The sequence below is a fragment of the Myodes glareolus genome, chromosome 18, assembly GCF_982192425.1.
Source record: "Myodes glareolus chromosome 18, mMyoGla1.1, whole genome shotgun sequence".
NCBI classification, from domain to species: domain Eukaryota; kingdom Metazoa; phylum Chordata; class Mammalia; order Rodentia; family Cricetidae; genus Myodes; species Myodes glareolus.
The window spans coordinates 72111398-72123839 of record NC_142043.1 but is presented as its reverse complement, the minus strand read 5'-3'; the positions used below and the strand labels follow the sequence as shown (position 1 = coordinate 72123839).

The 12442-nt window shown below is 52.4% G+C and overlaps 1 protein-coding gene across 1 annotated transcript in view; it reads right to left on the bottom strand.

Annotated features, from left to right (window-relative positions):
* The window catches only part of Gabbr1 (gamma-aminobutyric acid type B receptor subunit 1), a 28793-nt gene extending 17231 nt beyond the window's left edge, over window positions 1–11562 (bottom strand). The window contains exons 1-11 of the mRNA XM_087898682.1: window positions 11429–11562; window positions 10928–11168; window positions 10082–10285; window positions 9162–9347; window positions 7980–8000; window positions 6572–6732; window positions 3588–3722; window positions 3104–3274; window positions 2120–2221; window positions 1767–1832; window positions 1172–1363 (exon numbers count right to left, since the gene is read on the bottom strand). Coding sequence (XP_087754808.1) covers window positions 1172–1363; window positions 1767–1832; window positions 2120–2221; window positions 3104–3274; window positions 3588–3722; window positions 6572–6732; window positions 7980–8000; window positions 9162–9347; window positions 10082–10285; window positions 10928–11009 — 1320 coding nt within the window. The 5' untranslated portion in view covers window positions 11010–11168; window positions 11429–11562. The remainder of the gene's footprint in view (window positions 1–1171; window positions 1364–1766; window positions 1833–2119; window positions 2222–3103; window positions 3275–3587; window positions 3723–6571; window positions 6733–7979; window positions 8001–9161; window positions 9348–10081; window positions 10286–10927; window positions 11169–11428) is intronic.
* Between the last annotated feature and the right edge of the window lie 880 nt (window positions 11563–12442).

Below are 12442 nucleotides of genomic sequence, written 5' to 3'. Positions count from 1 at the left end.
AGATCCTGAAATTACATAGAGCATATCTTGATTTTCCTCATAAAATTAACCATTATTAAAAGCTTCATTAACTCACCTCTCTGAAACTAGATATTTTGCAGCTGGAGTTACATCAGGTATAATACGCAGACATACAGGTTACCCCACTGACCTATCAAGATCCCTGCACTGTGGGGTACGGTGCTATACACAGAAAGGGTCTCTTCCACACATACCCACACCCACTCCCACTCAAGGCTCGACACACACGGCTACCCCGGTCCTCCCAAATCAAGAAAGAATACCTTCCAGCTTCAAGTACTATCACTAGAAAATTATCTGGGGTTAAAGGGTTTCTGAAGTCTCATTTACATCCAAAATCTTTTAAAAAATTATAAAACTAATATTAAAAACTAATTTCACATCAATCAAAGTGAACATTAACAGTGGGCAGTGGTGGTGCACCCTTTTAATCCCAGCACTCAGAAGGCAGAGGCAGGAGAATCTCCTTGGCCAGCCTAGTCTACAGAAAGTTCCAGGACAGACAAGGCTACACAGAGAAACCTTGGCTTGAAAAACCTAAATAAATAAGTAAATAAAAAGTGAATATCAAAGCCAGATATGCTAGCACATGCCTTTACTCCAAGTACTCGGGAGGCCAGAGGCAGGGAGATCTCTGTGAGTCTGAGGCCATCACGAGCAAGTTCTGGACACCCAGAGGTACAAAGAGAGATTCTCTCAAGAAAAAAAAAAAAAGGAAGTGAATATTAAGCAACTCTCTGAGGTACTAATATGTCACACACACAAATAATAAATAAAAACAATAATAATACATAAAAACACATCTGTGCCAAGAGAAGCTCTCTGGAAAAGGTGTGCCTTTGGTGTACGTACAAGCTTCTATATTACCATTAACGCCTCTCCCTCACTTGGCTTCTCACCAACTGCTCCTTGTCTCCATGGTAACAGCCCTTCCACTTGTCAGAAACCTACTGTACATGCCACTATTTTCCTCTCTTGCCCAAGAAAATCACAGCACAGGCAGAACTAACGAAACAGGACGCAAACAAGTCCAATATGGGCACAGGCCCCTTTCTGCCACCGGACTCCACTGCTGCCCTCCCTTCCTCTCCCCTCCGATGCTCCCACAGACCCTTCCACCCGGTGCCAGTTTCCAGGCCCCCACCCTCACCATGTTGGAAATGCTTCGGGTGTTGGCAGGGTTCAGCATGACGATCTCAGTGGTGATGTGGCCCTCCACCGCCTCAGTCATCTCATCCACTGTACAGTTGATTGACGGGTCATAGGTCTTGAACCAATTGTCAGCATACCACCCTATGAGGAACCAGACATACTTCTTCCCAAAGAGCCGTTCCTTATAGACCTGCATTCAAAGTGGGGAAGCAAGCGTCTGAGGTTTGGGTTTGTTCTGAGGGAGGTGGTGTTATCTCTCTAGATACTGTTTAGCCTCCTGAGAATCAAAAAACAGAACTTTGCTTTTTAATTTTCACTGAAACCTATTACTTTCTATGCTAACCTAAAAATTTAATAATATATTTGTCGAAATCTTCAAATCACAGGGAAGGCTCAACAAGATGCCTCCATTAAAACACAAAAGAGAAAAACGAGGAAATGTATGTGCATGCTTAAATGTAGACAAGTGGTGGAGTCAGAGCCAACAGACAGGCCTGGTATTCATTATCACCTCAGGTTATCTGCCATCAACCCACGAGAAAACCACCATAGAGAGCCCTCCAGCCCCTCCCGGCTCCAGATTGCATCTCCACCTCACAAAAAACTTTCCGGGCTTCAGTCTCATAGAAAAGTCCCACGATGATCCGAGCATCTTGACGCTATAAAACAGAAACAGAGCGCCTCAGGGGTGCTGAAAGCGCCCGAGGGTTAAGCCAGTGCTTTTGAAGCGTTGATTTCCCAGCTCCAACTGCTTAGTGAAAAAAAAAAAAAAAAAAATGTTCAATGGGCAGTGGATAAATGTCAACTGGAGATGGAACTAAACCTTCCCAGGAGACTCGGCTGCCTCACCGAATGAACAACTGTCTCTTCCAGACCCTCCTTTCCAGCTGACCACCTCCCACAACGACCCCTTGGCAGGTGGAGCCCACCACCCCTGCTCGCCCACCTTCAGGTTTTTAACAGGCACAGCTGGATCTGAGAAGAAACTCTGGCGGAAGGTGATCTCAATCCCAGCCTCTTTCACCCGTTCCTCGAGATCATCCAGTGTCTTGGGTGGGAATAAGAAAGGAGGGAGATGGGGTACAGCATACAGGATAGAGCAGAGCTCATGTGTAAGAACTGGCTATAAACGTACAGCAAAGGCCTTATTCCAACAGCCCCTGGGCCCCACGAGGAAAGAATGCATGATGAGCCCTTCCTCAGGGTCTGTATCCAGGGACACTGCCTCCACCCCACTCATGACACTGAGAAGAAATTAGAGAAAACAGAAAAAAGCAGGGCAGGGTCCAAAATAGACAGAATGATGCCAACTCAAGAGGCAAGTGGGAAGACAGACAAAAGGATCACAGGAAAAATGGACTGAGTCACTGAGAAAAAGTGGGAAGGGAGGATTAAAGGGTCACTGAACATAATGAGTTCATAGAAAACCCAAAGAGAATAATCAGGCTCCTTCCTTGTAGTGTGGAGCCCTGCATTTCCTCTCCACCTCTGCAAACTCGCTGTCTCTCTTCAAATTATCTATGAGCATCTCTCCGTGTCAACTACCAAACCCACACCTTTGTCATGTGTCTCTTATTTGTCCACCTGTGCCTTCATCCTCTTCTTTCCCACCCCATCCAGTAGCTCCACACTCAGCTGCCAAACACCGTCCACCCTTGAAGGCACTGGAACCCACTCCCTCCCTAGTTCATATTCCCTCTCATCTCAACTCGGAATTAAACTGACTTTCATAAAGCAGAATCCTGTCTGGGGAACAAAACAAAATGATGGCGAGAATTCCAAAAAATCCAACTCATGTGTTCCCCAGGCTACAGAAAGAACAAGCACTTCGCCCACTTGGAATGTGTTCACTTTTGAGAAATCATCCAGATCTCCCACAACAGAGCAGATGCCCCTGGGACCTCACGTCCCACCCCATGTCTGGACTCACTGAGGTGAAGACCTCTGTGGTCTGCTGGATGGTGGCAATCTTCTTCCAGCCCCACTTTTCAAAGAGTTTCACCCGGGTGGGATTGTGGAGTGTGGCCGATGGATGTGTTCGAAAGAACGTTGGAAAACGCTGCCGGTTTGACAGGGCTGGTGAGCTGGAGCCATATGAGAGCTGAGGCAGAGGGATGGGAAGTGTCCATGAAAACGGGGGCTGCCAGGAGTGTCTTTAGCCCTTTCTTGGCTTGCATTTTCCTCCCAACTCTCCAAACTTCCCCACCTTTGTCCTAGGAAAAGCGATGTTCAAGAACACACACACACCGATCCTCATCATGGATCCCCCACAGCTGCTACTAGAAGGTGAACCAGCTCAGATTCTCCGCTGGCCGAGTCCTGGCAGTGGGTCTCTCTCTAGTCTTAAACACAACCACAATCCCTCTACTTAACATAGCCCAAAAGGAGACCCTCCCTCCCATCACCTTGCATACCACAATGAGATTCCACATCCGGGCAGCCTCGGCTACAAGTGTGGACACAGAGCTGCAGCCTGGCATGAGGATGATCTTGATGGGGTCATTGTAGAGCAGTTCATACAAGTACTTGGTGGCTTGTCCTGGGTCACACTGAAGGGAGGAGGAGGAAATGAAGCTGGCTCCCAGTCCCCCTACCCCTACACAGACACACACATCTTGCAACGCCTACTATCTTGGACAACCTAGCGCCTTTCTCAATTACTCACTTCCATCATTTTCAACACCTTCTACTTCCTCTCAAGTTTCTAGTTTTCCCTCTTTCATTGAACTTCCTTCTCTTGTCTCCCATTTGGAACCTTAGCCCTACCCACTATGGCACGGTCTCCCTTCCACACCAATGCCCATTCTACCCTCCCCCTTTTCTGTTCATCCTCAATCATCCCTAAACCTATTCTCTTTGGTCATCTCTGTTCCCCCACCTCCATCCCATGTTTACAGGCTCTGCACATCTGCCCAGAAAGTCTGCAGGAACACACACATCCCAGATCCCCAGACAGCTTTCTTAATGAAATTTTCACCTTCAATTTGAGAGAATAGGAACAAGATCAGTAGGGGATCTGCTCAGCACCCCATCCTTTCCTGCTGTGCCCTGACATTTGACAAGTCAATTAGAAAAGGGGGGGGGGTTGAGGAAGACTCTAAAATGAGGAAAATAAATAGAATGGAACTCTCCACAAGCCTGTGATATTAGAGGTGCCTGAAAGAGACACACCAGGAAAGCTGGAGAGCAAAAGAAAGGTAGGAGGAAAATATGGGGGAGGAAGGACCAGCCGTGGGTCCCCCACTGTCTGTTCCCCTCCTGCTGAAGTATGACATTTCAGAAGCTGCTGGAGCCCCCAAAAGAAGTGGAGAAGAAATGGCCACCAGTGGGGAGTCAGAGCACAGGGTCACAGGGGACTGGAGAGAGTGAACTTAGCGGAAGGGGTTAGAAAGGAAATAAAGAAGGCACCTGGGGTCTGCTTGCTCCCCACTGAGGCTTGACATTTGAGGCACTGTGGGAAGTTGGAGACATGAAGCCCAGGGAGCCAGGGGGAGCTGGCAAATCTGAGTACCCCCCCCCAAAAAAAACTGCACTGTGAATTGCGAGCTGCTCTGCTCTCTCACCCTGTCAAGGGCAGTGCTCACCTGTAGGTTTGGAACACTTCCATGTCTCCTACTTAGCATCTTTACAATTTTTTTTTTAACCATTATGAGGTCCTTCCCAACTTACATTAGAACAGAGACTGCCCCCAGCTTCTCCCAGCCCCATGAGTGTCCCTCTGCCGTTTGTCTGAAGAAATTACTTAATATGAACAATAAGGGTATTCAGAAACCTACAGTTACATAAAGCAGGGCATGTGTGGCCCAATGTGTGTGCCATTGCCTGCTTCATTTCTTCCCTTCCTGTTCTTACATACTCCCCTCTGCACCACACTCACCACTGCAAAGTCCCCCTCCACGGGGTTCCCCTCTTACCAACCACCAAGGGCCTAGACCTGTCCTCTGCCACACCCCCTCCTTACTTCTGCCTCCTCCTAGCCCCCTACCCCAGACCCCCCTGTCTTCCTGCCATGCCCCATCCCAAAGCCTGCTCCATCCCTGTCTCTTTCTAGTTCCCCCTCACGGCCAATTATCTGCCTTGCTCTCTAAAGAGATCAAGACCCTCTCTCTTCCTGCCTCCCTACCCTCACATGTCATTTTTTCCCTGCGCCCTGCCATTCTTCCCATGGGCATCCTGGGGTAAGCCGCAGGCAGGCATTTTCTAGACAGGATTTCTGTGGATGAAAACGAAGATATACTACGTGGGATTCGTTCCTGACTAAGGAGCTTGAACTAGTGTTTTAAACGAATGGAAATTCTTGTTTGTTGATACTTGAGACCCACAGAGAAGGCAACAGTCCGAGGAATTATAAGCTTTCTCTCCAAGCCCCTACCAACCCATCCCCTAGCATTCTGCTTGCAGGCTCATTTCTGCCCCCTTTGGAGGTCCATGTCTATTTTTAGGTACATACCAATGTTCCACACACCCCAAGAATAAAATGGCCAAACCTCCCACCTGAACTGTTTTCCCTGATCTCAAGTCTCTGGAGTCACAAGTCTGAAAGGACCCAAACCTCCTTCCTTCTGTCCTGTCAGTTCCCACTTAGGGAGAAACCTGGTAAAGAAATCTTATTATAGACCCATCTCTAACACCAAAATTTCTTCACCATGATCCTCTCCCCTCGATCCTTTTCCCAACCCTATGGGCTATTTCTCTTTTCAAACCCACTAGGCCATGATAATAAACACAGAACTCCAAGTTCCACAGGAGGCCCAGGGTTCTTCACTGTCCCCACCCTCCTCCCCACCCCCTCCCTTCTCCATTCTTTTCTGATCTCCCTGAACACTGACTCTGCACCCCCAATGCTGCTGTAGGGACTCCTTATGGACCCCAACACACTCTCCCCGTGCCTAAGCCCACCTCTTGACTATGATTAGTCTTTCCCAGAGCCGTAGGCCACACATTCTCACAGGAATCCCCCACAAGGTAGATGAGGAGTCATGCAGCCCTACCTTGCTGTTTGTTTTGATAAAGTGGAACCCTCTTGTCCCTCAAAATCCTCCCCCTTCTCCTCCTATTCCTTTAAGCCCCAACCTACGCCAAGATTTACCTTGTTACCATGGTAAATGTAAACCCCTGAGCCAGCTGCCCAGCTCTGACGTTCCTTCCAGCCCCCAAACCTGGCCAGGGACAGTTTACTCCAAAGGATGAGTAACTAAGACCCCCTACCAGTTCTGCGAATCTCCTACTGCCTGCAAGAGAGTCGGCCTTGAGAGCCACTGAGACACCCCTAAGCTCCTGTACTTCCTGCGCGTCTCCAGCCATTCACACTCGAGAGGGGTCTGCTTCGCAATCCCAAAGAGGCTTCACAGCCCTGGCCTCCCACTACCCCAGCCACTCTGTCCCTCACCCCGACTACCTTGCTGTCGTGGTGGATAAGCTTGAGCTCGTAGTCCGGCAAGATGTCCCTGCGGCTGTTAACGTCCTCCAGCGCCATCTCCACCGCGGGTTGGCAGGCCTGGCCCCCCGGCCAGCCCCCGCTCATGGGAAACAGCGCCCCGATGTACACTGCACGCCGTTCTGAGGAGGGGTGCGGGGGGACCCTCGGGTGAGGCCGCGGGAGATGGGGGGAGTGGGAGGCCCACACCGAAGCCACCCCAGCCGCCATCACCAGAAGAAGCGGCAGCGGCCACCCTACCGGGAGACAGGGGCCCCCCGGACCCATGGCGAGGAGGGGCGGGGGCGGCCTCCTTGGGGTGGGGGCAGCTCAGGGGGGACACTTCTTCTGGGAAAGGCTGCTGGGAGGGCGTCGGGGAGGCGCCTCCATCCCAGATCTCATGGGGAGGAGGGGGCCAAAGCCCCGGGAAGGCAGAGACGTGGGCTTCCTAGGGCCAGGCGGCGCTCGCTCCCGCCACCGCGGACTCTCCTCGCCGACTGACCGACCGACAGAAGGGAGGAGGGAGAAGAGGAGCTAGGAGGGGGGGCCTTGACGTCACGGGCTGGGGGCGGGGATAGGAGCCAGCACCAAGGCCCGGAGGGGAGGGGAGGGGAGGAGAGGGGAGGGGAGAGGAGGGAGAGAGCAAGGAAGGGAGGGGTCTCCTCCGCCGAAGGAGACTGGAGGGGAGGAGACCGACAGGATTTGGAATGTGAGAGGCTAAGCACAGAGCAAAGATGAGAAACGAGAGTGGGTTGGATAGGAGGGGCTGGTGACAGTTCTTAAAGGGGGCTGTGGGGAGATGGAGCGAAGGACTAAGGGTGGGAAGACCGAGAGTGATGAGAAAGGTTTTGCAGACAGATACGGGTTGAGAAAGTGAGGTCAGGGATCCAGAAGTGAGCATTAGGGGAATGGTAGTGTGGCTGAGGGAAGGCTTGAGGAAGGATGATGAGAGAAAGGGTCTACGGAGGATGCGAGGCCTCGCATGGGTGGGACCGGTGAGCTGGGCCCCTGGAATCTCGCCGGTAAAACCTAGGTAGTGGGTGGCAGGAATAGGTCCCCGAGGTCTGAAGGAACCCCACGATGGAGAGACCTGGGATCACCGGCACACAGCTGCCCCCTACTGGGCTTCGCGCTTGGAAGCTGAGTCCTAGAGGAGCGCAAGCCCGAAGAGCATGGCCAAGCGGGGAGATGGGAGGGAGCCCGACCCGCGGAAAACCACGATTTGGCGGCAAGAAACAGGTAGGGAGAGGAAGGCGAGGCCGCAAACTAGAATGGGTTTGGGAAGATGAATAATAAGACACCCACAACCTAGGGAAGGAAATCCTGCTGGTGGAGGGTGAAGTTAAGGGATGGGGGCGGCAGTGCACGTGGGAAGGGTGTCTGATCTCACCTGAGTGTGGCGTTCGATTCACTGGCAGCAGGAAAGACGGGGATCAGAGAAGAGTTACCAGTGGCGCCCAGCTTCCCAGGCCTGATCCCCAGCCCCCTCCCACACCTGTTCATGCGGAGCGAAGACTGCGTTGAGGGAAGGGTGCCTGGGGATAAGAGCAAGGCGGGGCTGGGGGTCAGGACTTGGTGTTTTCTTTATTTTTCAAAGGACAACAGAATTTGTGCCAGCAAGTAAAGAAGGTCGGGGTATAGCTTGTTTTGTAGAGTTTGAATGTTATAAACATCTTAGTCTCTTCAAGAAAAAAAAAACTACAAGTACAATTGGTTTTAAATGATTGCTATTTAAATACCTTAATTTAGAAAATTCTCCAAAAGTTGCCTAGCGTATAAACACATTCCTAAAAGCTCAAAACAGGGGCTTAGTCAAAACTGAGGAACCCTGAAGCTTAATTTTCATTCCAGGAGAGAAGACAATATACAAGAGTTTGGGTGCCCAGAAAAGGGAGATGTTTGCAGAAATAGACAAAGAGTAGGGCAAAGAGGTGGCAATCACAAAAGCAATTATTTCCTCAAGGAATGACCAAGGTTGTAAAAGGTAAAAACGAGGCCCATAGTCTTCCCATCTGCCCTTGAGTTGTCCTTATTATTTAATCATTCTGTCCCCGTTTTTGCCTCTTCCATATGTTTCCAATTCCAGATCTCACCGGTTATTTTTGTCTAAATGTAATGTACGATTTAATTCTGAATATTTACAGTAATTCCATTATAGAATGAATAATGAAGGATCAATTCTAGAAGAGTGATACATAGGGTGTTCTAAGTCTACAGAAAGGGGGTGGGTTTTCCAGGAGAAAAATCTGAGTCATTAAACTTTAAGAAGGTGAGGGAGGGTGACATTCATGAAGAAAAAGAGAAAACAAAAGGCCCAGGACTTGAAAGCAGGAAGAACACACTAAAGAAAAACGGAGTGGAGGGAAGCCCAGCAAAGTGAGTACAAAGGATTGTGGGATTAAGTCTGAGGCAGGTGCATGGTGGAGAGTTGGGCTTTCACCTCTGTCTTTCAAAAGTCCCCCCAGAATTCTTCCTAACACCCATCCTTCCTTCCCCTCTATACATTCCCACCCCACTCCCATTCTAGTGCAAGCAATCTCATCAGCTGCAGGCAGGCAGCTGTTCCCCTCACCCTGGCAGTGGGGCTTGGGGGTGCTCCACTGGCCCTGACTACAGATGCTCCGGGAGCTGCCCACCAGATGGAAGTCGGGGTCACATCGGAAATCCACCCGGGCTCCATCCAGAGCTGGGAGGTCCCCACCCGTCAGGAAAACCTTCCCATTTTCCAGGGTCAAATAAGACTTGGAGCAGATTCGGACTGTAGAGAAACAGGAAAATAAGAAAGGCAAGTTGTAGAGGACTTCCCCTTGGGAGTACAGGGAACTCAGGCTTGGGTCTGGGTTCACAAGTGCCCTGCTCTACAGGAAACCAGGTGTACAAGGGCTATGCCTCCCTACCTCTCCCTTTCTCCCTAGTCCCTGTATCCACATTCCTATCAGAAAAAAAAAAAAAAACCAGCAATTCTATTGTAGGAACCCAAGATGGAGCTATAAGCACACAAAATAGGAATTGCTCACAGCACCGTAAAGTGGGTAGTTCTCTGCCTTTGAAATGTGTAGATGTATGTAAATTTGGATGCATGATCAGGTTGCTTTTCTTACTATGGCTGGTCCATATACTACAAAACTGGCTTATATGGTCATTAAGTTGAAGACAAAAATGTCAGAAAATGTAATGAAATCGTTTTATAACTTAAAAAAAAACTTCACTAATGATCCTCAAAGAACTCAGATGAAAAATCAAAGTTATTTCATCCAACGATCAGTACCCTAATAGAGGATAAAGTGAATGTGCTGGCTGCTGGCTTGCTTCCTCCCACTAACTGCTCACAGCAACACCCCTCCTCCTACATAGTACTCATTCATTAAATGTATTTGTGAATTTGTTTCCACCGTATTTAAACTGCTGACTTGCAAAATAACTATGGTTGGTTTGCAACTTGGGGAAGGAACGACCTGAAGTGGGGAGGGGGGCGCTTCCCAGGCTACTCACCACAGCGGCTGGGTGTGTCCATATCCGTCCAGGAGCCGTTGGCCAGGCACTTGCGCACCTTGGGCCCCACCACCTCGCGCTCCCCCCGGCACACATATTCAATCTCATAGTCCACCGGCAGGAAGTTGATGGCCTTCACCTGGTCGCGAGTCAGGCCGCGATACCTGATGCCCCCTTCCCAGGGCGGGTGTATGATCTGGCAACCTGAGAGGGAGTGGGGAGGCACAGGGGAACCGTGGGAGCGGGAAGGCAGCGCCGCAGTGAAAGGAGGAAGAGCAGGGTGTGGTCAATGGTAGGGCCCAGGATGGGGCAGAAACCCAGTGGGGGTTGGGGGGGAGGGGAGAAGGTAGGAGTGGGAACAGTTAAGAACCCCGAGCTGTAAAACCCAGAGTCATGGGTTAGGGCTAATGCGAGATTCCACCGGTAGAGTGTAATGGAGAAAAATAGCTAAGAAGAAATCGTAAGGGCTATAATGTTCGGTGGTTACAATGGGGGAATAGGGCTAAAGAAAGATATCGGAGCTGAATGAGAAGAGGACCAGACAAGCCCATCTGAGCAATGAAGTGGACCACGGAAGGGGGGCGCTGTAGTAATGTGGGGCCCGGAAAGGGAGGTGGGGCTGAGAAGATAATTTGGGGTCACAGAAAAGAGGTGTAGTGTAGCAACGTGAAGCAGAGGAAATGGGTGCTGGTGGTGATGCGGGGTGACAGAAAAGAGGTGAGGAGTAGTGAAGTGGCTGCCAGGCAGTGGGGGTGGGGTTCTGACGCGGGAGTGATGAGGAAAGGAGACGTGCAGGGAAAGGGACTAGAGGGTGGAAGAGGTCCGGGGCGCCGGAGGAGGGTGCACCTTCCGAGGTGGCGTTGGGGGTCTGTGCCCCGCCTGCGCCCAGGGGGCGGAGGAAGAGAGGCACCAGCAGCAGCAGCAGCATCTGAGGAAACGGCGGCCGTGAGAGCACGGCGGAGCCCGCCGGCAGCGGCCTGGACCAGCCGACAGACAGACCTCGCTCTGCGCGCCTCACAGCCTCCGACCGCCCGGTTCGGGACGCGGAGGGCGCCCCGCGGAGGAGGCGGGGGCGGAGCCGCACGGGCTAGGGGGAGAGGAGGAGAGAGCGCCTGTCCCCACCCTCCTCCGGCCTCCCTCGGCCCCCCACCCTCCCGGGACTCCACCTCTCTCCACCTCCTCTCCGCCGCCCCAGTGGCTAGCGCTAGCCCAGCTTACCCACGCTCTGGGGTCCGCTGCCCCATCGCTTGCCACTTACACCCGACCCCAAACCCCGGCCCTGCCCTGCGTCCACCGGCCTCCCTGCGCGCCCCTCTCCAAGCCCTGTTCCTGGGGCCCTGCTCTTACCTCGGCGCCCGGTCCCGCTCCCCGGCTCTCCCCGGGCCTCAAGGCCCCAGGCCCGGCCGCTGCTCCCCGTTCTCCCTCCCGGTCCTCCAGCTTCCCCTCCCCCTGTCCTTCTTCCCTAGGAATCCGGGCTCCAGCCAGCCGGGGTCTCTCCCCTTCTTTCTCACTACCCGCAAACCCCACCCCCGTCTCTCCTTCCCCGGGGCGACGGCGGCCGCGAAAGCGCGGAGCCGGGAGGGAAAGAGGCGGCGCCGGGGACCGGGGAAGCTCTCGGGCGGAGGGAGGAAGGAGGGTGCAGGGGAAGACGGGGCGGGGGGAAGGGAGGGGGAGACCGGGAGAGGGCGCCTCCCACAACCCGAGCCCCGGGAGCCGCCCCGGATCCCGGCCCCTCCCTAGACCGCCCATGGCGCGGGAGGGAGTAGAGGTAGGATGGAGGGGACAAGGGGTGCTCACGCACACGGGCGGGCGGGGACTGAGCGCTGCCGAGAGATCTGCGGGCTAGATTGCAGGAGATTGGGGGGGGGGGCGACCGGAGCCTAAGGGAGGGGAGCCGGAACGGAGACAGAAGCCTGGATGAAGGTGGAGAAAAGGATGCTTGGACGAAGAGAGGACGACCGACCTGAATCCTGCCAAAAAGAGGGAAGCTAATAACAAGGGCCTGGAGAACAGACCTTGGAAGAGAACGGAGAAGACAGGGTCAGAAAGGGCAGCTGAAGGTGGAGAGGACACCAGGAGCCACCTAAGCGAGAGAAAAATGGGGTAGGAGAGTCGGAACTGGGACCCCAGGGTGGCTCTGTGGTCTAGTAGTAAGCTTCTTGCCGGTCAATGGCAAGGGAGCAAAAGACCTGGGACATCAAGGAAAGACACTGAGGTAGATGAAGAAAGGATGGGACGTAAAGAAAGAGAGCCTCCAGTGAGTAGGAGTCTGTATTATCATCCACATTCGGACCCGACCAAATACCAGGGATCCTTGACTAACGGTAAACTGGAGACCCTGACAGAGAGGTCTGACAGTCA